At 54.4% G+C, this 27920-nt stretch overlaps 1 protein-coding gene across 1 annotated transcript in view; it reads right to left on the bottom strand.

Moving 5' to 3' along the window:
- ATP2C2 (ATPase secretory pathway Ca2+ transporting 2) overlaps window positions 1-12801 on the bottom strand; it is a 47503-nt gene extending 34702 nt beyond the window's left edge. The window contains exon 1 of the mRNA XM_075536748.1: window positions 12706-12801. Within this exon, the coding sequence (XP_075392863.1) occupies window positions 12706-12801 (96 nt within the window). The remainder of the gene's footprint in view (window positions 1-12705) is intronic.
- Window positions 12802-27920: the final 15119 nt, after the last annotated feature.

Raw genomic sequence — 27920 nt, 5'->3', positions numbered from 1 at the left:
GAAAACCCACGTTCTCAATCATTTTTACGGTCACACAGTCACGCACTCCTCAGAGAGCCAGACGGAGACCACCACCCACAGGCCCACCAGGCAATGACCGCCGATAAATGGCACGCGCTCCCTCCACCCAATGGAACGTCACTCATGCACGGGTGGACCTGGAAACCATGATGCAGCTGGACACAAAAGCACACCAACTGTCCATGTCCCTGCTCCCTCTAGGCACAGAGAGAAAGCACTGGTGTGGCCACAGCACCCCCTGGAAGGTTAAGCCTCCCTCAAACGCACTGCCATCATGTCCAGTCTGCCTCACAGCCTACAGGACAGGATGGAACTGCCCCTGCATGTTTCTGAGACGGTTAATCACTATGGGAGCAGAAAGCCACATCTTTCTTCTGCAGCATGGCTGGTGGGTATCCAAAGCCACACCTGCTGACGTCCAGGTCATTTATGGTTCACAGTGGCCCTAGAAGACAGGGTAGAGCTGCTCCTGTGGGTTTCTGACGCTGTAACTCTTTAAGGCAGTAGAAAGCCTCCTCTTTCTCACAAGGAGCAGTTGGTGGTTTTGAACTACTGACCTTGTGGTTAGCAGTGAGCCCAGTGTATACTGGCCCACCACGCCACCAGGGCTCCTTACACACATACAGTCCCTCCCTCTGTCCACAGATCCTGCTGCATGCCGGGCTATGCCAGATGGCGCCACTCTGTTTGCACGTGGCTGGGCAAGGAGCTAGCACCCGGTCTGTGCAGCTATAAACAGCACTGCCCTGGAGAGTGGAGGGGGCATCCTGGGAAGGACACGAGCCCTCAGATCTGCTAGGTGCCTACCAGGAAGGGGAGCTGCCTGGCCAGGAGCTGACCCAGGGACTAGGTACCCACGTGTGCACAGGGTTTTCCCAGGAGCCACAGCCTGAGAAGAACATGAGGAGGGAGGACACCCGAGACTGCAAATAGGACCGGGGACACAGCACCAGCAGGAAGAGCAGGCCTCTTACTCGGCTCACAAGAACTGGGAGGGCCAGGAGCTGCCCGGAGCCTGGGGCCCACCGGACTGGGAGATGGGCGGGTGGGGTCTCTTGCTGAACACCCTGCAGCTCCTTCTTGGGTTTGGGGCCACCAGTATGAATCGCTGGTTCAGGGGGAGGGACCCGGTACTGACCAAGCCTAGGGTTTGGGGAGGAAGGAGGCGGGGGACCCCTGTGAAGGATGCGACCCAAAGAGCTGGGTGGAAAGTAGCGAGGAAGAGAGGACAAGAGGGGGAGACACACACAGGTAGGGACGGCACGGTCATCTGTCCCCAGGGACTAGGAAGTGGCTCGTGTGGCTGCCGCAGAAAGAAACTGGGCTCTAGATCTGGCAGGGCTGAAGGCCCCGGGAGAAGGGACTAGGCAGAAGCTCCACCTGGCTCCAGAAAGCCTGTGTGCACGTGTAAGCGTCTTATGTGATGGCCACAAGGCACAACACACCACCAGACCTGGGTCTGGCTGCCCCCTCCCGTGACCCACCCCACACCTACCAGTTGTAATGTCGTCAGCAAGCCCCTTGCTCTCTGCTCTCCCTCGGGATGCCCTGTGCAGTGGCCATCATAGTGCCACACTCCCAAGACAGCAGGGCAGCAGGCCCCTGACATCTGGACCGTCAGGTCCGGAGGGGCCCATAGCCCATAGGTTCCCACACTTACTCGGCCCACAGCCCACGGCCTTCTTTCCAAAATGAAATACTCAGCACCTTGCCCCCTCCCTCCCCCTCCCTCCCAGCAACTGACCGCTCCGTGCCATAGACCATCACCCGGGATTAAAGGAAGGACTCTGCTTTTGTAGCGTCCAATCCCCCACCCCGGATCATTCAGTGTTTGGGAAACACCAACCTAGCCCAGGATCCTTCCTATCTTATCAGTGGTGGCTGCTAATGTCTGTCTGTGTGTGTGTGTGTGTGTGTGTGAGACAGAGAGAGAGAGAGAGAGAGAGAGAGAGAGAGAGAGAGAGAGAGAGAGAGAGAGAGAGAGAGAGAGAGAGAGGGAGAAGAGAGGGAACAGGGAGAGGGGAAGGTGGAGGGGAAAGAAGAGAGATACGTTAGTGGTGGTGGTATGGTGTGTGTATATATATATCCACACACATATGTATATATATACATATATACACATATACACACATCATATATAGATGGTATATATGACCATCTACATATGTGACCCCATAGCTAAAGAATCATCAACAGGACAATGTGAGTGCCATGATTATGTTACGTGTCTTGTTCTGGGGCGGCCAGTGCAGTCAGAGGCCACGGGAGGAGCAGGCCGAGCCAGACGGTGACCAGATTGATCAAGGCCAAACTGGTGGGTGGCAACTCACTGCCAGTGATGGAGTAAAAAGCACCCACGTAGAGGATCATGGGAGCCAGGACTCTCAGCACTGGTGAAGCGGTGGCACGCACTCGGTGGGAGAGGATTAGAACTGGTGACTTTCCACACAGACACAGACACAGGCAGGCAGGTGCGGAACTCAGGCCAGCAACCCCCCAGGATCTCTGAGCACCCCAGTCCTTGAGACTGGATTCCCCATCTCGCTCCCTACTAAAACAGAGCAACAGCTGTGGGGTGGAGTTTGGAGTGACTCACCCCCCCCAAAAAAAACCCCCCACAAATGTACACACGAGAGCCGTCGCCACAAGGGAGAGCCGGAAGCCAGTACACCTGAGTGTTCCCTGAAGCCCTGAGACCCATCATGAGATGATGGATGGACCCACAGAGGGGGCACAGTCCCCACCCCTCACTCACAATGAAGTCCACTTATTTTAAAGTAAAACAAAAAAAGATGGCACGTATGCAGATGATGGAATATCACTCCACCAGACATTATCCTGCACATGGAGAGATGGCATTTAGGGGCATGGAACGACATGGGTGACCAGCGAAAACCAGATGCCACGGTCTCAAGACTTGTGCCTGCTACCAGTGACCTCCCTGCCCAGGCAGGGGTGCTTGGGATAAATATGCAGGGAGCGAGGGTCTTCTGTACCCCACCATTGTCTGTGAACACCAGACACCAACTACCACACCACCCCGAGCCCCCCAGACTTGGGACTCACGGCACAGCAGCGTGTGTTGTGAACCGGTGAGCGGTGTGCCCCCGGGTGCGTGACAGAGAAAGCCGAGAAGAGCCCGGCAGTGCCTGGGACGTGCTAGCCCTGCTGGACAGAGAGGACGGAACTCACACAGGTGGAGGTGGGTTGGCAAACGCTTCAACATGGAAAGAGACAGCTGCGAACATCCGCTAGTCACTGGAGCGGGAATGTGTGCACAAGAGGACGGACAGGGTAGGGGGTAGTGGGGAGACAATGGAAGGTGCCAGAAATGAAATGGAAACAGAAAGATCCACAGGCCGGGCGTGGGTGGGCAGACACGGACAGGTGCTGGCCCGTCTTGCGCTGCTCTGGGCTGAGGTGTCATCCATACTGAAGGTATCGGTCGTCCTTGAGCACCACCAGGAAGGGCCTCAAGCATCTTTCCTTTCAGCAGGCACCACGGTGTCACGGGCGCATCTCAAGTTGCTCGTGGGTCTGCCTCCCACCCTCCAGCTGAGCCATTTTTCTCCGCAGAGTCTTCTCCATACAGCTCGGGGTCTCTCTCCGCATGCAGACCCACTCAGCATGACGGAAGGACGCAACCGGGATGCCCACCTTCCCCACTGTAAGCCACAGGGCACCCTCCTGCGGTGCTCTCTTCCCACGTCTGCCTCTTGGTCACGTACAGGTTCCCCATGAACACCATTACGTGCTGTGGAATTCATATGCTTTTTGGGGGGTGGGTTGGGGAGGGTGGGACCCACACAGTGAATGCCCTTGCACAGTCAATAAAACACAGGCAAACACCCTTCTGGTAACTTCTGCTTCTGGCCAAGACCCACCAGCAGTCAGCAGTGATACCTCTCATTCCCAAGTCCTTTTAGGAACCGAGCCTGAATTTCCGGCGGCGCCCCATCAATGCGCTCTTGCAACAGTTTCTGACGCATCTTCAGAGAACTTTCACTGGAGTGTGGTGCCACTGATGCCATCTGGTGATGCCCACACTCTGCTGGCTCGCTTTATTTGGAGTGGGCACCTGCTATAAGCCCTCCCAGTCATGGGTGGGTGGGTGTCTTCCAAATCCCCTGGGGCAGACAAGCCAACATTTCCAGAGCTGCATCCCTTTGTTGGGTCATCTCAGCCGGGTTTCCATCAGTTCAGAGAGCCTTGTTTTTGGCCAATGCCTTCATGGAGCTTGGTTTTCTGCTGTCAACGTCATGGATTCTTGACCATATGCGCCCCCCCCCCCGCGAAACCTGTGGAAACAAAACACCAAGTCCATTGCCCTCCCCCTACTCAAGCCTCCTCCCTCCAGGCAAGAACACTTGGTGAGCACTCTGAGACCTCACTGCCCGACAGGATCCCTGAAGACTGATGAATGGATAGGTGCATAAGCAAATGTGAACAAAGTTGATGGTGCCCAGTTATTAAAAGATATAGAGTCTGGGATCTTAAAGCCTTGAAGTTAAACAGCCATCTAGCAGGGAAGCAACAAAACCCACATGGAAGAAGCACACCAGCCTGTACGATCATGAGGTGTCCATGGGATCAGGTATTAGGCATCAGAAGACCCAAAACAATTATACCGATGTGAATGAGTGGCGTCTGAGTGGAGACCCTAAGCCCATTTGTAGACAATTGGACATCCCTTCACAAGGAAGGGATGAGTCAGCCAGAGTGCAATATAGCACCAATAAAACACACAACATTCCTCTGGTTCTTTAAGGCCTCCCCCCCACCCTACTCCCCACTATCATGACCCAAGTTCTACTTTACAAACCCAGCTAGATCGGAGCATGTACAGATAAGGGCTCTTGACACATGGAATCCAGGACAGATACACGCCTCAAGAACAGTAATGGGAGTGGTGATACCATGAGGTTAAGGGGAAGGGGGAGAAGGGGGAGACAAAGGGGAACCGATTGCAATGATCAGTGTCTAAGACAGTGTACAGTGTAAGACATGAGAATAGTTCATAATTTATCAAGGATTCACAAGGGTGGGGGAGGGGAAGGAAGGGAGAAAGAGGAGCTGATACCAAGGGCTCAAGTAGAAAGAAACATATTTTGAAAATGATGGTGGCAACCTATGTACAAATGTGCTTGATTCAATTGATGTATGGATTATTGTAAGAGTTGTAAGAGCCCCCAATAAAAATATTGATTTTTAAAAAATCCATTGCCTTTGAGCCAACTCTGACTCCTGAAGACCCCCACCTGGAGAGCCCCAAGGTTCTCTAACTTCCTTAAGATTCAAGGCTTCTTCCTCCTGGAGGGAGCCTTCAACAGATGGACCACCAAGGGGTGCAACCTTGGACGTGGACCTAGGAACAATGGTGAGGGTGGCGCAGGACCTGGCAGTGTTTTGTTCTGTCGTGTGTCGGGCCACTGTGGGTTGACAGATGGGATGGCACCACAAGGGTCCCTGGTGGTGCAGTGGCCCATACATTGGCTGCTAATCACAAGGTCAGTAGTTAGAATCCACCAGCTGCCCATAACAAGTGTCTGGGCAGACTCAGCCGGAGCGCGCGCCAACTCAAAAAACGCAGGGAGTCTAGAGAAAGGCCAGGACTCCAAATGACTGAGAATGCACACAAAAATCGATAGGGACTGAGCAGAGGCCTGAAGATGGACACGTAGGTTTGAATGCCAGGGCTGGTGGAGAAGGTGGACTGCTGGAAGCACACACAGATCTGTGTCGGAGAGCTCCTTAGAGGCAGGGATGGCAAGACTTCCCACGTACTTTGGACATGCGGCCCGAGAGGCCAGTCCATAGAGAAAGCCACCATGCTGAGTACAGTAGCGGGCAGGGAAGAAGTCCTGCCCACGGTGGGTGGACACAGTGGCCGCGATCATGGGCTCAGTCAAGGCAGTTGATTGTGTGGGCACGTGTGTGGGCGAGCCTCCACAGTGGGTGGGCAAGCCTCCGTGTTCCCTCCTGTCCACTCCCTTCCTGCAACCGAAATGAGCAGCTCTTCCAGCAGATGACCCTGCCTCTGCCGTGTGCTTGCAGCCTGGCTAATGCCTAACAGCTGCCAATGACGACTGACCAGTCATGGTGACCTGAGTTCTTCGCTGCTCTCCTTGCCCTGGCGACAAAGCCGGTATCCCAGGCTCTGCAGGTCCCTCTCTCCTCCCCCAGACCCTACAGCCTGCCCGTGTCCACTTGGACCACTCCAATGACCCCCGCCCTTTGTCCTGAAGACTTCGAATCCTTGCCACGTCCATTCATCTGAAGCACCCCTCCCTTCCCCACCTCTTCTCGTCCACACCCACCATTAAACCATCCTTTGTGGGCTGGCAATTTGGGGCCCAGCTGTCCACAGGGCGGAGCACCATAGTGAGGGTGTGTGGCTGTTCCCCCTCCCACGTCCTTGGGGAAACAGCAACTTGGTGCACAGGTTGGCTTGGAGAATCCTGATGGGACACATGATGACCACCCGGCCATTTTCCTGGGGGAGCTTGTCCTCTGCTGGGGAGCCCAGGAAAGTGAAGCAGCTTGCAAGCAGGAAGGCTGAGTGAGGCGGGTGGAGCCGTGACTGGCCCCAGTGAGACACCAGAGCGCTGAGGGATAGACTGCCTCCCTGGTGTCACACCCAGGCCTGGGAAGCAGGAATTTCTGGTCCAATGTTCCCCTCGCTTTAACTTTCTGCTCTGCAGAGAAACTGCTTTCAGTGATTAAGCTGAGGAGGTGTTGTGGGCTGGACTGTGTCCCTAAGTAAGTCATCTGGCATCACCTTCCCGTCCCGAGTCTGTGCTGTTGTTTGGAAATAGGGTCTCGGCTGACACCAACTGTCAGCATGAGGTCATTCTGCATCCGGTGGCCCCCGGATCCAATGGCGGGAGTCCTGATCAGAGACACACAGAGGAGCTGAGGCAGTCACTGGATTGGGATGTGTCCACACGCCAAGAGACACTAAAGGCTACCAGCAGCTTCCAGAAGTGGGGAGAGCAACTTGGAATAGGCCGTGCCTTGGGCCTCAGAGAAGGGCTCTGAACCGGTTCATTCCAATCCTCCCTTCTGCTGAGAATGTACAATTCTACCCCAGGTAGACTGAATTGGGGTCTACAATGTAACAAGAACTCCAGGTGAGTCTTTTCCAAAGTTTTACTTCAGAGACCCCAAGACTGCCCAAATGTTGATTTTGAACTTCTGACCTCCAAAACTATAAAACACCGATTTGTTTTGTCTGAAGATTTCCATGACCTATGGGACAGTCAGCACCCACCAACATCCCCACATCTGGGGTTTGGTGGGACACTGCTGTCCCACTTTTAGTGCACATTGCCATGTGGTGGAGAATGGTGTAAATCAGCTGACATGTGGCTGTCCATCAATCCCAGTTCCACATAACCCATGGGCCCTATATAGTCCACTAATTGCATTAAAATCCATATGACCTCAACATCCCCCTCTCCCTTTATTAAAAACGTGTCCCATGGCAAAAAACACATGACTTCACACACCCCCAAATAATCTAAAGCAGAGGGTAATTTGAATTTGAAAGGGTTAAGTTGCCCAGTGGGTAGTCACTTCTTACAGAACCCCTGAAACTCACCAGGAGTGGGGGGGGGGGCCCTTGGAAAACCCTTCCTCCCCACCACACAGGAAATGCAGCCGGTGGAAGAGCCAGTGGGGTCCCTGTTCAAGTCCAGTCTCCACTGCCTCTCCAACACCGAACGCCTGTCCTTGTTGGCTGCCCCCACCTCCCAACTCTACCTGGCACCCAGGCCTCCTCAGCACCCTCAGCCAAGATTTGTGGAGAAGTCACAAGAAGACGGAGGCTTCCCACGTGGTGGAAACCCTCCCTTACCCCCAGTGTCAGGAGCGCTGCCGGAAGGCAGTTGTCACATTTGACTTCGTAAGTGTGGTGGGGTGTGAAGAATGCTATCCACGCGTCTCGGAGCCCCAGTGGCCTCATCTAGCCCACAATCCCACTCGACTCCTAGGGAGGGGAACTGAAGGGCAATCCCAACCCAGGCTGGCTTGGTGGCCAGTAGGAGCGGCCCTCCTTCTGGGACCACTGTTTCTCCTAAAAAGCTCTTCTTCAGGTAAAAACCCCACCACACCTCATAGGGGGTCTACATAAATACGTAATGAGAACAGACGCATGATCAGACTGGTTGGCTGTTGATATCGAGCAACTGAACACGGGCACGGTTTGAAGACCTGACCCATAAACTTGTTAGGGGTGGGGCGACATGACGATGTACATCCTCATCCCCAAAGGTGGAAATGCCTTTTTTTTTTTAATATGAAAGTGGGAAAACTTTGGAACTTACTTGGAGGGAAGTCACAGCAAGACACTCCCCCAACTGTGTGATTGGCGTGGCAACAGTAGCCGAGCCAGGCTGTGGGCACCGTGGGCAAAGCAGGCTTGGCAAGCAGACAAGCTCAGAAACGGGGGCCGTGGCACCTGAGGGAAGAGCCGCCACAAGTGAGCAGCACCTCCGTGTGAGTGTTCTGGAGAGAGGGGTGAAAATAATCCCACACACAGGCACTGCGGGTGAGCGGATTCTGACTCCTTCGGGGGCCCCAACAACCAGTGCTTCACCACTGCTCCCCCAGGGCTTCTTTCTTGGGACGTGGAAGATGCACCTCTAAGAGCAGAGGGTCCCCCGGGTGGGGCTGCCGGCGGCCCTGCCAGAAAGCAGGTTGCTTGGCTCCAGCAGCTGGCTGGTTGGTCAGTTGGTCAGCTGGCCACCTTCCTGCTCTCCCTCCCTCTCTCCCTCCTCCTTCACTGTACTTCCTGTGTTTGCACAAGGCACCTTGGACACAGGATACCTGTTTCCCTGTTGGCTGCCCACCACCCCCACTGTGGCCTGCCAGGTGTTGCTGAGAGCACCCCACCTCCCCAGCCTCGCCAGGCAAGGTCCTCACCCCTGGACTCGGAGCATCTGGACCATCTGAAAGTTTGGTCTGCAGCATCCACACCTCAGGGATGCTTAGCAAGCACCCCCAGGCCCCCCAATTCCCACCACTGAGGCTGTTCTGACACACAGTGACCCTTTAGGACGGGGTAGAACTGCCCCTGTGAGTTTCCAAGACTGTCATTCTTGATAGGAGGAGAAAGCCTAGCCTATGTCCCATGGAGCGGCTGGTAGTTTTGAACTGTCAACCTTGAGGTTAGCAGTTCATCACAGAACCCACTCTGCCACCAGGGCGCAGTCGGCAGGCATCCCCTGGGCTTCAGAAATCAAAGCACAGACAGCGAGGTGGGAGACAGGGATGCAGGAAAGACACAGAACCTCAGTGGTGAACTAGCCTCAAACAGCTTTCATGACATGCCAGTCGCACGGCAAAGCCACCCACGCCTCTAGCCCACCGAGGGGCCACGCACGGCACTGTGGAAGGACAGAGGTTCAATGCAAACTGCTCATTCATGAGGACATGGGGGGGGTCACTCAGTCCTGACACTGGAGCATCCCCGCAACACCGTTTTATGACAAGAATTGTAAGTGCACACTCATTTCAGGGTCCTGAACAAAAAAGCTCTCGTCCCGTGCATGGGGAGAAACCTGTGTTTAATTGCAATTTTTTCCTCTGGTGGAACCTTTTACATTAAAAAAAAGGAAATTTAACTTTCAGGCTGCCTTTCACCCGTCAAGCAGTCATAGGAGAACACAGAACTGTCATATGACCCAGGCACCCCAACTCTAGGTGCACCCCCAGAAGTGAAGGCGGGAACGTGGGAATGCAGAAATCTGGATGCCTGGATTCATTGTGGCATTGTTCACAACAGACAAAAGGTGGAGGAAGAAACAATATCTGCCAAGCAATGGACAGTGCGTCCACAAGCAGTGCGCACAAGCAGTGCGTCCACACAGTGAAATATTACTCGGCAGTGAACATGTAGTCATCACACTCACTCACTCAACACGCACTGCCATCGAGTTGATGCTGACTTGCTGCGACCCTCCAGGAACTGGGTAGACATAGCAGAAGGAGGGATGAGTTTAAGAGTCTAAATGTGAGGGTCCGGTTTGCAGAAGGCTATGGAAGACGGTGGGAACTACATAGGAAACAAGCCCCCGTGAGCTCCTCTATTCACAGTGGAGGAATGGGGGGGGGTGAGGGGCTACTAAACAGTGCATTGGAGAGATGAGTGCAGAAGATCAAAGGCAAAAATAGGACTTGGACAGTTAAAACCTTGTCAGTTGATCCCCCCTTCCCCCCCTAAGCCCCTCTGATGCATGCTGGATCTGATCTGTTGTTTTTAAAAACACTTTCTGTGTTTCTGGTTTGTTTTGTTTTTGTTTGTTGATACTGGGGTGCATCTCCGAGGTGTTATATCATTGGAGGCCACCCTTGTGAAAGTTGTGTTATATGTTTTTCTCTGTTTTGGTATATGAAAGCCAGGACAGATGAACCTCTAAGGACAAAGTCCAGGAAGATGTCAAAGAGTCCAGGAAGAAAAAAGTATGTTTGGAAATCAACTATGGTAGCAATTGTATAATTCTCCTTCACGTGATTGAACCATGGAACAATCTATGTATTAACCCCCAATTAATAATGTTTTAAATCAAGGAAATTGAAAATTTTTTAAGATTTAAAAGATAGTAATATAGGTGCTTATTTATTAACACATGAAATAGCAAGATTTATCAATTACTCTCAACTATTATAATTATAAAGATGTGATGGATAAACATTGTGCTTAAATATCTACATTTCTAATGTGATATCTACTGATGAGAAAAATTTGCATGTATTAATACTACCATGGTGATTGATAAAAATATCTATGCATTTTAAAATATGTATGCATTTTTTTAAAAAAGAACAGAGTAGAACTTCCCCTGTGGGTGTCTGAGACTGTAACTCTTTACAAGAGCAGAAAGCCTCATCTTTCACCTATGGAGTGGCTAGTGGATTTGAACTGCTGGCCTCAGACCTAACCAGATACAGCCTATACACCTAACCCGATACACAGTGAAATATTACTCAGCCATAAAGAGACATGAAGTCCTGGTGCACACCATAAAACGGGTGGACCTAGAAACCACCGAAGGACATGTCCTGTCTGGTCTCACGAATACAGAAAGTCACACATCTATAGAAAGCCACACGAGATGGGTGGGGAGATGGCATCAGGTGTGATAGTGGTGAAATGCTCCCGGCGGGTGGGTGGGTGAGGACACTGGCAAATTGGTGGCCAACAAGGACAGGGGCACCAGTGTCACTGAATTAAGAAGGCGGGGCCTGTGCTGGCAGATGTGTGGGTGTGCACATTTTTACCATTGCTAAATTCAAAAGAAGGCTGGAGCAGAGGGGTAATGCCCAGGGAAAGCCTGGCAGTTTGTTTCTGAATGAGAGAGAGAGAGAGAGAGAGAGAGAGAGAGAGAGAGAGAGAGAGAGAGAGAGAGAGAGAGAGAGAGAGAACGAGAACAGGAGAGAATTTTGCAAGACCTCAGCACTCTCTCTGTCCTTAGCTCTTGCAAGGAGACCCTTGGGCAAAACAGAGCAGAAAGGGGAGGACACCAGTCACCCCAGGCTTTCAAATGTCCCGAGTCATTTAGATGGCAGCTTTGCCCCTGGTCTGCTGGCAAAGCCATGGCCTTTCCAGTCGCCCCCTCCACACGTGTGGGAGTTGGACGGGGAGTCAGGATGAGGAAAGAAGAATGGAGCATGTCCAAGATGGTGCCGGGAAGGTACTGGAAGCACTAGGGAATGCCGGAAGAACCCACAGATCTGCCGGAAAGACAAACAGCCAGGCAGCTCCTTAGAGGCAAGGACCGTGAGACTTGGTCACAGGTCCTTTGGACGTGTATGTTATCAGGAGAGACCAGTCCCTGGAGAAGGTCTTCATGTTTGTGGGTGTGTGTTGGGGGGCGGTCCAAGAAAAAGAGGGCTGAGCTCCCAATGATGGGCTGCAGCGATGGGCTTGAACAGAACAATTGGGAGGAAGGTGCAGGAAGCGGGGGGGGGGGGGGGGTTACTTCCTTCTGTTGTGACAGTGACTGGCACCTATACACCCCCAGACCCGCAGTCCAGTGGTGTATTTTAAGGGTGTCCTGGAGGTCAGCTGGTCCTACAGGCAGACTGGTTTCTGGAAAGACTCGAACAGGAAACTGCTACTAGTCCTGCTGTAACTTTTGAGCAACAACTTTGCTTGGGCTTTTCGGTGGAAGGGACTTTTAAAAACCACTGTAGCAGCCTACAAAAACCCTAAACACACTCCCTGCCTTCGACTGGACTATGACGCACAGGATCCTAGAGGTCAGAGTGGAACTGCCCTTGTGGGTTTCCAGGATTAGCTCCCACCCCCACCCCCCTAGGAGTAGACAGCCTCTTCTTTCTCCAGCAAGGAGGTTAAATTCCCCCCTTCCCCCCCCCTCGAACCAAACATACATGGGAAGGGGGGGCTTTCCCAGCTACGGCGTCTGTAATAGCTATGTGGCACTTTGGGGGTATACTCTGCCTCTCTCAGGCCTCAGTTTCCTGTGTACAAACTGGGCTCTGGCAAGGAGGTTAAATTATTTGGTGTCCTGCCTGGAGGAAAGGACAGCAAAGCTTCCAAGACTCTGAAGGCGTCTCTTCCTAAAGACAGGGAGAGCGAAGGATGGGGACAGCGTCTGGGGTGCCCGGGGGCCCAGGGGGTGGGCTAGAGTCCGGGGGTCAGGCCCCCTCGCCCAGACTCACCAGGGCGTCCCACTCGCCCCTCTCCAGCGGCTCGTACTGGTGGGCCTCGCGGGAGCAGAGTTTGCGCAGGAACTTGGAGAAGCGTCGCTCCGCCATGGTGAGCGGGCCCGGCCCCACGCCCGGCCTCCCGCGCGGCTCCCACGGTCCCTGGCGAGGCCCGGGCTGGCTGCGCGCGCCCAAGCCTCCAGGGCCAGGCCCGCGTTTCCTAGCTGCCTACCTGCCCGCGCAGGTGAGGACCCGCCCCGGGGCGGGGCTACGCGCTGGGCGCCCCTGGCCCCGCCCCAGCCCGTGCGCTCCCAGGGAGGCCGGGTCCCCAGGGGCCGCGGAAGCCCTGGAGAACCGCGGCGTAGGACCCAAACAAGCGGGTTCATGGAAATTACCGCGGTGGGGAGGGGCGGGTAGGTGGAACAGGGGGGTAGGGTTAGAGGTCGCGGCCCCGCCGGCCTCAGGTGCAGGTGCTGGAGCTCGGGCGGGCTGGGTGTGCAATGCGCGCCCAGGTGATTCTCCTAGAGGCAGCGCTCCCGCGCTGGAGCCCGCGGAGCTGCAGCTGAGTTGGGCTCTGCCGTCCCTCACCCGCGGGGGCCGTCCCCAGTGTAGCGGAAAGACCATCTCACAGAGCAGAAAACCAAGGCCCCCGTCCTTCAGGAGCCTGTCTGAGTGAGGTCCATCCAAGATCACAAGATGCAGGGCAGCTCGATTTTCAAACTCACCCCCACCCCCAACCCGTACCAGACCGCCGCTCTAGGATTGGCTACAGCTGAGACCACCTTTTGGCTGACTTGCGGTTCCCCACCCCCCCACCCCCCACACACAGGTACACACACACCCTTTTGATTTTGTAGCACTGGGATGAGAAAGTGACACCCCTCCCCAACACACCACCACCAACCAGGGCCACCCCCTTCATTACGTGATTGAGGCTTAGTGCCTGATGTGTGGGCAGTTCTTACTTACCTTTCAAAGTTTGTGCATTCCCCTTTGCAGGGGCTTAAACTTGTCCTGTATCCGTTCCGGCCCCCTCCCAGCTGCACCGTTCATGTGTGATCCCGATGGAGAAGCCCTAGTGGTTAAAGCGTTGGGCTGCCAACCAAGAGGTTGACGGTTCCAACCCACCAATCCCCTCTGAGGGAGCAGGATGGGACCGTGTGCTTCCGCCAAATGTCCAGCCTTGGATGAAACCCAGGGTTGATGAGCCTGGAGGGACAGCAAGTACACTAAGAGTTTCTGGGGAGGGAAATGAGGGTGGGGGGGCGGGGGTTGTAAAAGGGAGAGTATGTCCAGGAGTCCATGCAGATGAGAATGTCTGGAAACTGATGGTGGTCGCAACTGTACAATTCTAATAGACATGATTGAAGTATGGAATGATACATGTATTAACTCCCAATTAATAATACATTAAATAATAATAAGAATGTAGAGCCTTGGAAACTCGAGGCAGTTCTACTGGACCCTACAGGGGCAGGAGGCAGTGAGTTACCTAGCAACAGGTGCACTGTGCTCCCCCTTGCCTCCCCAAACCATGTTGCAGTGTATTCAAGAATGGGCCCTGTTTGGGAATGGGGCAGTATCTGTGCTGGGTCTCCACCCACTTCTGAGTGGTGTCTGATAAAGGGGAGGACATGACACACAAGCAGGGTGATGCCCCACGGGACAAATGCTTCCACAAGGTGAGAAGGGACCCCAAGGGTCATCAGGAAGGAAAGGGGAGGCCCCAGGAGGCGACCTCCAGGTGAACTTGTAGCCTCTGGCCTGTGGCACAAAGCATCTGTGTGTGGTTCAGTCCTGGGCGGTCTGCTCGCTTTCTTCAGTTACGGAAGCATCAGGTCACCAAGACAATGCCCTCATTGATGTTAGACTGTGAATTTGACCTGACCCAGATGGCAGGAGGGAGCTGAGACTGTCCCACTCCGACTGCTCCCCGTCCACTCTGTCCTGGGTGCCTGTGGGCATGGGTGCGTTTGTCTGCAGCTCCGTGGGTTAAGCAGCATCTCCCCACTGAAGGCTGCTTTTGTCAATCTGCATCTTGAACTCAACTCCTGTCCCCGAAGGTCCACTGTGAAGAGCTCACAAGGTCCTGTGTCACTCCCCTGGGGGCTCCTGGTTGTGTGGTCCAGGCCTTTTCCAGATGGTAAGCTCTCTGAGGTCAGGGAGTTGGATGTTTCACAAATGGTGTCCAATGGTACCCCCCCTCCTCAGAGGTGTCTGTCTCTCTCTACTGAGATTGTTTTCTCTGCCACAGGTATTTTAGTGTCACTAATCATACACACATTTTTCTATCTGACCCCAGGGCAGACCGAGGATGGGGGGGTTCCCTCAGAGACCCGCATGAAGCCCCTGGTGCGCACTGGTTCCAAGCTAGGCTGTGATCCCCATGGGGGGGGCAGTTGGAAACTGGCAGCAGCTCCTCAAAAACTGGACTTTCTCTCCCCCCCCCCCCCCCAGTCAGCAGTGATGGTCTCAGAACCATGCAGGGAGTCGTTGAGAACCAGCAAGGACTGGGTGGTGGTAAGGTCTGAGACCCGCAGGCCAGTGGGTGACATCGGCCCAGAGTGTCCAGCATCACAGTGCAGGTGGTCCCTCGTGTCCACCTTGCAGTTGACTCTTCCTCTGTGTCAGTCTGGGAGGGAGACATGGAGGTGGAGGATCCTGCAGGATAAGGAGATAGTAGCCCTCCGGGTCTCCTGCTCAGTGAGATCTTGGCTCTGGGGCGTGCGATCATCTGGGTCCACAGCAGGGCCTTGTTGAAAGTGGCGATTCCTCCCCCGGCCTTGTCTGCCATCATCTGAAAACTGTCCACGGCGTCTGGATCCCGGCTACGCTCCTGGGCGCTCCCACTCCAGGGGCTGCAGCAAGTGACCGGTCCCCTGAGATTTACAAAATCTGGTCGAAATGCCTTGCTCTGCCGCCAGGTGTGTCCTTGTTTGCACCCCGTTAGTTGCTCAAGTCAGACCTGTAGGACCCCTGACTTCCTCTTTAAGGATTTCAGCCACATGGGGGGCACGGTGGGTGGGTGGGGTGGGGGGCTAAGGAGGCCTTTGCTCAGCTGTCCCTGCAGTCATCTTGGACTTTGATTTCAGAACACACACTTCAGATCCCATCAGGAGCTCTCGGGAGGCATTTCCGGGGTGTGGGCAAATATTTATATAGTCTGTCGATTTCCTTTTGCAGTTGGGAAGGGATTTCGTTATTTATTGGCATTTTTGAATTTCTGTCGGTGGCTTCTTGCTATCACACTCTGAATGATTCATTGAATTACCCCTTTGTCTTCCCCTTTTGTTCTGTCTGTGTATCCTCCGTTCCTAGATCTCAGTAACCACTGCTATTTGTCTTCCTTCTCAAACATCCTTGGTTAGCACCACAACCTTGTTTGGTTCCAAGGTCATTCGCAGTGTTGGCAAGACCTGTTTCTTCTGAGAAGTTTTCTTCCGTCTTCGGCCGCAGAATTCTAGAGGCTACTCTCCGGGTGTCTTGTCACACAAGATACGTCCCTAAGGTGCGCAGCTCGGAGGGAGTCCTAGTTACATGGGACAGCACTGAGGGTCAAGGTGAAACCAGCCAGGCCTCTAAGGTCTTGAAACATTTGCTCTGAGCAGCCCCAGGTTCAAGATGTTTCCCGCCCCGCCCGTCCCTCCTCTCTCCACCTGAAAGTGGTGCTGTTTCATCGCCCACCAATTATCCCCAGCTAATGCTCGCTGTTCACCGGCCTCCGTGCCATCACACGGCACCTGGAGCTCATTTGGAAAATAAACTCACAGAGTGGAAAGAGGTGACATCTGGGAAGCATTTCCTGCAGAAAAACAAAACAATCCCCCAACCTCACTGCCACTGAGTCCATTCTGACTCAGTGACCCCACAGGCCAGGCAGGGTGGGACTGTCCCTGCATTTGGAAACCAACCTTTTTACAAGGAGTGGAAAGCCGCCTCTGTCTCCCAGGGAGCAGCTGGTGGTTTCAAACTGCTGGCCTTGTACCTTTAGGAAGGGGCTTGGCGTTGTGGCTCCTTAAACAGACCCTCGTGTGTGTGTGTGTGTGTGTGTGTGTGCATGCGTGTGTGTGTGTACGCGTGTGTGCGCATGCCCTGGCCTTGCATGCCAGCAGCTAGTCTCATTTTGTTGAAGAAGAATTTGGGACTCAGACAAAGCCGCATGCATTCGCCCCGTCCCCACACACTGTCTGAGCTGGTGTCGTGTGCCAGGTCCTGTTCCAGCCCTATCCCTGCCGGCCATTGTTTTGTATTGTTAAATGGATGAGGTTCGTTGCACATACACACAGGTCTACTGTATCACCAGGGAGCCTGCACAGGGAGCGGGGGAGGGCGCTGGAGGGAGAGGACCTGAGAGAAGGGACCCAGAGGCTTGAGTGAAGGAGAGGGGACCGCAGTGGAGACCTCAGTGTGAAGCATTCCAAGCAGAGACAAGGGCCAGAGGCAGGACCCCAATGGTATGGACTCACCCATCCGTCGCTGCTATCATTCCAGGCTGGGCCCCGCCTGAGCATTTGCTTGTCTGATCCAGATCCACTGCATCTGAATCGGCACTCCTACAAGATCCCGGGTGAGTCTCCTAGATCAGGGCTGCTAAAACTTTTCCCCCTCAAGACCCCTTTCCCCCAAGGAATGTCTTCCAGAAACACCTAGGAGTCGTGGCACGTTGGTTGTTGGGTCAATTTCTCACCATTGTGAGTTCAGAACCCTTTGACTGTTGCCAAACCTTCTCCTCCACACCCACATTCATTAGCACCCCATTTAGGGTCCCTACCCGCAGGCTCTCTGTCTGTTTGTGGTTCTTTGGCAGCCTTGCTATTGCTGTGGTGAAGAAGGCAATGTCGCCGGTATTTCAAATACCATCGGGTCCCCCCACGGGAACATGTCTCAGCAGAGCTTCCAGACTAAGGACAGACTAGGAAGAAGGGGCAAGCTGTCCACTTCAGAGGAAAGAGCCCTGAAAACCTTACGCAAATAGCATGGAAACATCTTCAGATACCGAGGACCTCACGAATAGAAGCCGGCCACTGTCAGAGCCGCTGCCAGCAGATGAGCCCTCGGGTCAGATGGCTGGCTCTCAAGATAGGACTGAGGGGGAGCTGTCCCTCAGCGCACAGCCCCTCCTGATGTGGACAGAGCGGCACTTTCCTTTGCTGGTGAGCCGTGACTCAGAAGGAGAGAAACAGCTGCCAACGTCGATTAACAATTGGCACTTGGACTGTACAAAGTGTGAATCTAGGAACACTGGAAGCTGCTAAAACGAGATGGAATACTCAGGCTACGCAGGCTTCAATGAGTTGAAAGGGGTATGGAGTTGAATGAGTGGAAAGGGTATTGGATTTTGAATCGGAAAATCACCTGGCTTCCCACAGGAAGGACACAATCCACAATGGCGTGCCTGCATCGTCAACGAAGACATTTCAAGATCCAGCTCGAAGCCCCGTGCTGTCTCTTATAAGGTCTGTTGCACACAAAGAAGGCCAGTCCATCTGATTGTTAGTCACATGTGCGCACCCACCGTGAACGCTGGTGATGCAGACTTTGAAGCGCTCTGCCACCATGAAAGTGGTGACAAGGGGTTCTGATTTCAGTGACCCCAGAAGGAACACCACCCGGCCCTGCGCCATCCCCACACTTGTGGCGCTTGAGGCCAGCGGTGCTGCCCCCGTGTCCATCCATCTTGCCGGGGGCCTTCCTCGTTTGTGCTGCCCCTCCACTTCTCCAGACCTTATGGACGCATAACCAATTCCTACAGCGTCTTAGAGTCCAGCAGATGCCACAAGAGTCACCCCGGGTCTGGTTAAACTGTGCGTTCTGACTCAGGACGGCGAGGATGGAAACACAACTTTGCAGAGGGGCTAAGTGAGAGGCCTGGTTCCATCCCAGCGAGCCTTCTTCAATGCGCATGCTCCTGCACTTACCCCAAAACCAAGGCCGCCTTCCAGAGCCCGAGTCTGCATTTCTCGGGGCGCCCTCCACAGGCCCTGTTGGCCCCAGGATGTGGAAGCATTGGCCAGGCTGGGCTTGCCAGCCACATAGATCCTCCTGGAGACCCAGGGCCAGACCCTTGAGACACAATTCAGGCACAGAAGGAGCATGCACTGAAACTTTCTTCTTTTTTCCTTCCTTTCTTCCTTCCTTCCTTCCTTCCTAAAACATTTCTATTCATCAGACTCATGGCAACCCTATGCAGTGGTCCCCTAAGTGGGAGCTAGGGGCTTGGGAATGACGGGATGGGGGGCTACCAACAGCAGGGCCCTGGTCATTCCCGGGCTAAGGCTGGAGGATGAAAGTCGTCCATTGCCAGGGAGGGTGCTAACTTCATTGTTCTGAATTGAGGCGGCTGCCCAGGAATGTTTGGGAGCCTACAGTCGGTCCCCGGGCCTTTCTTGGCTCTCATATTAGTTCTGTTTTTTAAATAAACTTGCACGTCGCTGAAGGATCCAAGTTCCCTTCCGTTTTACTTCTCTGCTTTTGTAGCTGCTCGGACCAGTGGTTAGCTCTGAGGGGCGAAGAATCTGGGGGCTGTTTCAGGCTGTGAGCCTTCTCTCTCTCTCTCTCTGACTTTGACTTCATGCATTCCTTTATTTACTTATGTTCTCTTGTTTGTGGAGAGCTCAGGTGGCGCCGTGGTCACACGTCTGACCTGTGATCAGCAAGGGCTGCAGGTGGAACTCACCAGCCACTCTGTGGGAGAAAGACAAGGCTTTCGACTCCAGTGACAGTTACGGTCTCGGCAATGCAGGAGTGCCGTGAGTTGGCATCCACCGGGTGGCAGTGAGCCTGATTTTGGTGGAAGTTCCAAAGGAAACCCGATTCTAGGTAGCTGCATCGCCCATGCCAGCAGATCCCATTAGGAACTGTATCCCACTGAGACCACACACACACTTGGGGGCATCTTTATGCATCTCCAGGTCTCCACTAGGTGCTGCCCTGGCTGGATTCAGATCAGCTACTTTGGGTTAGTGTCATCAGGGGCTGTTAAGTCCACGTGTTCTCATCGCAACCCATGTGACTGTTCCGGGCGGTCGTCCTTAAAGATGAGCACCCAGCTCCCAGTACCCAGCACCCAGCCTTTCTCCTGCGGAATGAGTGGTGGGGTGGGATCCATGAAGTGAGCAGCCAAGAACAAATGGTCTTTCTCCTGGATCTGAGGCCCCACCCGAGAACCTTGGATGAGACTTGGGGCCTGGGGTAAATATGTACACAGACACCACCCTGCCTCCCCTGCCACGTCCGGCAGACGTGGCTGGTTGATGCTCAGGTGCCGTTTCCCCCTTGGCTGGGCAGGCATCCCATCCTCCTCCTCCCCTTCCTCCTCCTCACGCATCCCGTGGGCCAGCCATTGTGTGTGCTGGGCACACAGCCAAACCTACTTCCAAAAGAGTTTCTAGAACGACCTTGTGGGGGTGGGGGAGAAGTCACGGCACTTTCTAGAGGGCGGTGTTCAGGAGGAAGGAGAAGACCTTCACAGGTGGAGAGGAGAGTGGGCTGGGGGTGAGGCTGGGGAGGGGCAGCGAGAACTTCCTGGGGCAGAAGCCAGCCTGTCTCAGGGTCCCCAGACCCCACCTCACCGTCTCTTCTCCAGCCCACTAGGCTGCTGCTGCTGGCTGGCCAGGTTTGGGTCTCTAGATGAATGGCATTTCTTAAGTACTAGCTGACTCCCCTTTAAAAGGGACTCTTGCTGTGGATTGGCTTGTGTCTCCCACCTCCCCCCCCCCCCCCGGCACCCCGCCACCCCAAATATGTGTCCACTTGGCTGGGCCGTGAGTCTCTGTGATACTCTTCATTTTGTGGTCTGATGTCATCGACCTCAGTGTGGGGATGTAAATCCTCACCTGTAGGACATTCACGAAGTCGAGGCCAGCTCCAGGATGAGGTGGTACCTTGAGTCAATCTCTCTGGGGAGATAAGAGATTAAACAAGCCCTTGGGAGACATGTACAACCAGAATGCTGCTTAGAGACAGGGAGGTCGAGGCTTGGTCTGACACACTTTGGACATGCTGTCCGGAGAAACCAGTCCCTGGAGAAGGGCCTCAGGCTTGGTCAAGTAGAAGGGCAGCAGAAAAGAGGGAGGCCCTCGACAAGATGGATGGACACAGTCGCCGCTGTTGGCTCAGGCGTAAGAACAATTGTGAGGATGGCTCAGGACGGGGCAGCGTTTTGGGTTGTGGTCATCGAATTGCTATAAGTTGGCACCAACCTGATTGTACCCAACAACAACAACACCAGTCAAGCAGGCAGCAGAGATCAGAGGAACCTCGAAACCACCGTGTAAGAAGAGCCAGGAGCAAGTGTGGCTTTTGGACCTGGGTCCCTGTGCTGAGAACCTCCTATACCCGGGGGAAGATCAATGCAAAGACAGGTGGAGATAGCCCAGGGACACTGGGCCCACAGGTGCGGAAAGAAGACAATGACATTCCCACCGAGGCAACAGAGAGAGAGAGAGAGCCTTCCCTGGAGCTGTACCCAGAATTCAGACTCGTGGGACCCTAACCTGGGAGAGAATATCTCCCTCTTTGCTAAAGCCACCCGCTGTGATCACTCTGCTACAGCAGCGTGACAGCACTGAGCGCCTCTTGGTTTAGCATTCAAAGGTGTCCAGTCCTGGTGCTCGTTGCCCAGAGCATCCAGGCCCCAGTCAGAGGGCGTGGTGGTGACACCATGTCATGTCAACTTGATAAATAGGAACAAAGGGCTGGAGTCTAGCCTGTCAGTCTGGTCAACGGCCTGGTGATTTCCCCACCCTCCGTGAGTGTGGCCTTGTCATGAGGATTCTGGGAGCTTTCTCTCTTGATTCTGCCGTCAGAAGAGGCAGGCCATCTGTAGACAATGGGCCATCCACCCACAGAGGGGTCACAGGGAAGGGATGAGTCAACCGGGGCTCAGTAAAGCAGTGATACAACAATGCACAATAGTCCTCTGGTCCCTGGAGGCTTCCTCACTCCTCACTCTCATGAGCCCAGTGGCTGCCTCTCCCTTTGGACTAGACCAGAGCAAGTGCACAGGTACAGATAAGAGATTATGACACATGGAATCCAGGAACAGGAATGGGAATAGTGATACCAGGAAAGTAGGTGGGGAGAGGAGGGGAGGAAGGGGGAAGCAATCACCATGATCAACACATAACCACCACCACCCCACTGGGGAAAGAACACACAAACCATGGGGGAAGGGAGACAGCAGTCCATGTAAGATATGAAGATAATAATAATTTCTCATTTATTAAGGTGTTATGAGGGGGTTGGGTGAGGGAAGAAAAAAAGGAGCTGTACCAAGGGCTCAATAGAAAGTAAATGTGTAGCAAAAATAATCATGGCAACATCTGTACAAATGTGCTTGATACAATTGATATATGGATTGTTATGAGTTGTAAGAGCCCCAATAAAATGATCTTTTAATTAAAAAATAATAATAAATGCTAAAAAAAAAAGAGGTGGGCCACTGTCTCCCTGATGTTTCCACCACCAGTGGATCCACAGGCTTTCCACCCACCAGCCTGTGATCTCCCTGCATTCGGCATCACTGCATGTGCTGCATGAGGCTGAAGAGGAATTCATAGGCTCATATTGGACTTACTGACTAATATAGAACTTACGGGCTTGATCTGGACCAGGCTCAGCTGTCTTATTGATGCATAATTACTTCTTGATATAAAATTCTCTCTTACACACATATGAAAGTCTCTGGATTTGTTTCTCTGGTCAGTTGAGTCAAACACAGATGGCCATGGCTCTCCCCCAAATTCCCCAGCCCATGCTCCTCACGGTGACCCTGAGGTGACCAGTCACCCTAAGCACAAACTGCTCAACCCTTGGCAGCTGCTTGGAAGACTGGTTGTTCCAATCCAACCAGAGCTGCTTCAGAAGAAAGAATCCCCACCCCCACCCCCGACCCCCGCTACCACCAAACCAGGCCCTGGAACCTGGTGGAGCGCAGTTGCACAGCACACATCCGTGTTGACTCCCCGGCAACTGGCGTGTTTGGGTCTGGGTCCCAGCTTTAGCAGCGGTGGTCCCAGCCTCATGGAAAGCCCCCCAAGCCAGGCAAGGGAGGCACCCCTTTCCTCCCGGCCCCAGGATTGTTCTGAAGCACACACCTGCAAGGCTCACTGATAAATGGGGGTGCCACCAAGTCGAACAGGGGAGCCTGCACAGACACACAAGGCAGGACTCCTGTTGGACTTCTTTGACTCGATGAAGAACACAAAGTCCCTTGTGCTCCCTTTGAACGTGGTGCCGTGGTTACACACTGGGCAGCTAACTGCAAGGTCAGCAGTTCGAAATCACCAGCCACTTCCTGAGAGACCCGCAGGGCTTTCTACTCCTGTAGAGAGTGACAGTCTCAGAAACCCACGGGCAGTTCCACCCTGTCCGAGAGGGCTGCTCGGGTCAGAATCTCCTTGATGGCAGTGAGTTTGGTTTGGGTTTTACTTTACAGGCCCAGGTTCCAACTCTGCCTGGCTCGGGTGGGACAGTCACACCCAAGCCCGAACCTGTCCTGTGCGTGAACAGAGTGGAACTGCTTTGGGGACACACCTGAGGGAAGCAGCCTGCCAGGCCTTTCTCCCCAAGCACCTCTGCCTTGTGGGTACAAACCACCACTACCCTCTCGGTTCACAACTGAGTGCACACCATCTGTGCCAACAGTTCCTTCTGACACAAATCCAGGGCCACCCCAGGGTCAGTCCTTCATCCAGTCGGTCACTGTCAGACAGGAGGCTGTGGCCTAACCTTCCCACCCAGGTTTGGTGCAGCCCGGCTCCTGGACGGAGGGATTCAGAGGGATGTGGGAGGTCCTCCCGGCAAAGGAAGACAGGGCTGGTCCCCTGTTCACACAGTGGCTGCCCCAGGCTCACGCCCCCCAACCCAAAGTCAGGGTGAACCTGCAGAGCTGAAAGTCCACCCCATGGCGAAGCCCCCAGACAGCTTCCATGATCCTATCACCCATCTCCGTCCCAGCTGAAGGAGGCTGGGAGTGAAAAAGAAATAATAGTCACACACCCACACCCACACTCAAGTACACACACTCTCGCACCCACACTCACACCCATGCACCCACACAATCTCACACTTACAAACCCATGAGCACTCACACACACAAATATCCAGGCACTCACACACGCTCACACCCTACCACACACTCACACTCATGCACACGCACACTCACACCACACACATGCACACACGCACACACACACATACACACACATGCATGTGGACTCACATATACATACACACTTGAACATCATGCACCCGCACAATCACACACACACATACACACACGTACTCATACGCACACATGAACATCCATGCATGCACACACACACTCACACCCACATGCACACTCACATTCATGCACACACAATCTCACACCCACCCACACATGTGCACTCACACAAACATATGCACACTAACATCCATGCACTCACATTCATGCACACACACATGTGCACTCATGCACACACACAAACATCCATGCAGTCACACACTCACACCCCACCCCACACTCACACTCATGCACACACACTTTCACCCATGTACACCCACGCAAACATATGCATGTGCATGCCAGCATGCATACATACACATTCACACATGCACTCACATGCACATGCATTCGCACACATATTGGCACATGCACATATTTGTATGCACACCTAGATCCCTGTACTCATGTGCATACACACGCGCACACCAGGAGCGACTTGGAGAACCCGGAGAAAGACATTTGCAATGATCAGCCCCATGGCTGCCACCTTGCAGGTGGTGTAGTCAGGTGCCCTTGAGGTGGTCCGACTCACAGTGACCCGTGTTCAACAGAAAGAAAAACTCCCCCATCTTGTTGAAGCCCATTGTTGCAGCCCTGTGTCCATCTGTCTTGTTGAGGACCTGCCTCATTCTCACTGTCTCTCCACTTAACCGAGCATGACGCTTCTCCAGGGACCGGTCTCTCTGACAGCACATCCAACATACATGAGACACAGTCACCCCGTCATTCACCTTGGGTGAACGAAGGAGCCAAGCCACAGAGAACCCTCTGTGGGCACATCCTCCTCCCACACTCGGGGTCCCTGCTGCTCAGAATCGGCTTCACGGGCAGCAGAGCAAGCTTGGACTTGCTTGTTTGTTCGCTTCTTCAATATAGCCTCCTCTTAGCTGGATGGGTGCCCGGTGGACTGGTGAGTCCCAGGTTGGACTACCACCCACAGGCCAGTGCTCAGAACCCCCGGGTGCTCCCAGGGAGAAAGATGGGGCTGTCTCCTCCCGTGGACGCACAGCCTCAGAGCCCCTAGGCAGCAGTCCTCCTCCGTGCTAGAGGGTGGTCACGCTGAGTCACGGTGGGCTTGACTGCAGTGGGTGGGCTAGATGCGGCTGTCTGCTCCTGTGCAGAGAGTTACAGGCTCGCAATCCCCCAGGGCCAGTTCTACCCTGTCCTACAGGTGGGCTGTGAGTCAGAATCAACTCGATGACAGGGACTTTGAGGCGTTTCTCATTTGTTTGATTTTTATGTCGGCACTAAAGAGCTTATGTCCAAATAAGATCCCACCTATATGCACCCAGTGGTGAGGGCGTGACTATGTCTTGTTGGGGACCCAGCAGTGGCTGTGTCCCTGCTTCAGGCCTCCCTGAGCTTTTCATTAGCCAGCCTGCAAGCAAAGGGACCTTGGGGCAACAGCCTGGGTGGTGGACGGGGTGGGCACTGCCAACCCAGTTCTACCAGGAGGAAGCTGAGTCGGTGGCTCATGCAACAAATATTTTTGGCGAGCCTGCAGAGAGTGGGCCGGCTCGGAACAGACAGGGAGTTGGCAGTGGCACAAGAACAAGGACACTGAGCAGGTATCGGGGGCAGGGCCAGGCCCTGCCCTCAGCCTCGGCCTCTCCTTGTCAAATCAAGGATGCTACTTTGAGGACTAAAGGGCCCCAACCCAAGCCCTGGAGTTTTCCATCGGTCACCTTGCACGCAGGCGAAAGCCAGACAGTGGACAAGGAAGCGCGGAGAACTGGCGCCTCTGAAGGACGGTGGAGGACATCTGAGTGACCACGGCCAGCTGAGGAACAAAAAGAGAGCCCTGGTGGTGTGGTGGTTACGTGTCTGGCTATGATCTGCTGGATCGGCAGTTCAAAACCACCAGCAGCTCTGTGGGAGGAAGGCTGGGCTCTCTACTCCCGTGATAGTCTCAGAAACTCCCAGCGGGTCGCTCTGAGTCAGCCCTGAGTCGACGGCAGTGAGCTCGGTGTGGGGGTTTTTCCAGAAGAACGAACCAGTCTGGCTTGGAGGAAGAGAGGGCAGGCAGCTTCTTCCTTGGGAAACCAGTTTCATCTCTCACCCCTGGGGCACCTCACAGCGGGAGGGGAAGGGGGCAGAGCCTGGAGGAGCGGGATGTGATGCCTGGGCAGCTCAAAAAGTGGAGGGTCTCAAGGAGACGTTGAACACAGAGGCTGCAGTAGCTGGCTCAGACGTACCATCGTGAGGACGGCACGGGCCAGGCTGCGTCTCTTCCTGCTGCGCCCAGGGTCCCTGTGAGCCAGAACCAAGCGGAGAGCACCTAACCACCCCCGCCCCTCCTGATGAACACCTTATTGTGCATCCCAACCCACTCTGCAGCCGAGCAGACACTCATGGCTGTGTGGTACTGCCCCAGCCCCCTTTGGTGGGCTCCTTTTCGAACCCCGGGCACCTGCATCTCCAGGGGCTGGACCTCGGCTCCGGAGAAGGCATTCTTGGAAGTGAGGAGACCGCATGTCCGGACATGTGCTGCCCCTGCTGGGAGCCTCCGTGGGTCCCTCAAAGAGAGATGCTCAGTACCTAGTGTGACTGGCTTGGAGCTGGGACTTTGAAGATGCTCTTGGCGACCACAATGTCACACTGGCAGGGGGTGGGGGGTGGTCTGAATTCAGCCTTTGCAGGGTCCTGATGAAGTGGAGAAGAGACACAGAGACGGAGGGCCTGGGGCACCAGAAGCTGGGACAGACCAGGAAGGGTCTCCTCTAGAAGTGTGTGGCCCAGCCAGATCTGAGAGAGAGAGAGAGAGAGAGAGAGAGAGAGAGAGAGAGAGAGAGAGAGAGAGAGAGAGAGAGAGAGAAAGGGAGAGACTGTAGATGATTTCTGTCTTCTGAAGCCACTCCCCTTGTGGTCCGATGTTATGTATGATGGCCCCACGGTGAGACAACCCCTGGCTAGTTACACGTGCCTGCAGGAAGCCCAGCTCCTGAGCTCCAGCAGGGCCGGCCTGTGTGGGCAGGTGGGGCCAGGCCTCGACCCTTCTCTGACCCTGCTCTCTTCCTTCTGGAAGCACTTTCTCTGTCAGCCCCTCCCTGGACCACTGGCAAGGCTCTGCTTGCGGAGAACCCAGTTGAGGTGGAATGTAGGGTGTGTGGGGGCTGAGGGCTCTGAATTCTGGGGAGGCCAGAGTTTGAGTGTGTGGACTGGGACCACGACTGCATGTGACACCCTCTCCAGAGAGCGCCTCCTGCGTTCCTTCACTCACTCACTCACTCACTCACTCACTCACTCACTCACGCACGCACACACTTTCACTCACCCACACATAGGCACACACTCATACACACACTCATGCCTGCACACACACATGCACACATTCACTGACACACACATGGACATACACGCACACATATTCACTTCACCTGCACACGCACACATATTCACTTCACCTGCACACACACACACACACACACACACACACATGCACATTCACTCTCTCGCTCAGAAACACGCGTCACCCTCTCCTGTTCTGGCGATGAGCTGCCCGAGGGAGCCAGCGAGCACCAGTGGGTGGTGGCGAGACAGCGAAGATGAAGTAGGGCAGGTGACAGTCCTTCTGCTGCACCTCCAGTCGTCTGGAGTCATAGAGGGGCTTGGTGATAAGACACAGAGGTTAACTGCCAGGTTAGCAGTTTGAATCTCCGAGCACCAACAGGGGCTGGCTGGGACCCCAGAGGCGGCTGTGGCTGTGGCAGAGCTCTGGGCAGGGAATACATCATCCTAAGAGACCACAGCTCCTGGTGTGTCACAATGTTACTGTGCACATGCCACAGGGACACCAGGGAAAGGGCCCTGTAGCCTTCTGAGGAGGGGACATGGAGCTGGTGAGAACATGCGGGGGAGGGGGCAGGAACAGCTGGGGGCAGGGGACCCTGCTCCAGGAGCTGAGCCCTTCCTTGCACAGCACCCATGGCTTCTGGCCAGGGCAGAAGGAGAACAGGAGACT

This window comes from Tenrec ecaudatus, chromosome 18, assembly GCF_050624435.1.
Source record: "Tenrec ecaudatus isolate mTenEca1 chromosome 18, mTenEca1.hap1, whole genome shotgun sequence".
In the NCBI taxonomy this organism is placed as follows: domain Eukaryota; kingdom Metazoa; phylum Chordata; class Mammalia; order Afrosoricida; family Tenrecidae; genus Tenrec; species Tenrec ecaudatus.
Note: the sequence above shows the minus strand (reverse complement) of the source record. Positions and strands in the feature narration are given on the sequence as shown.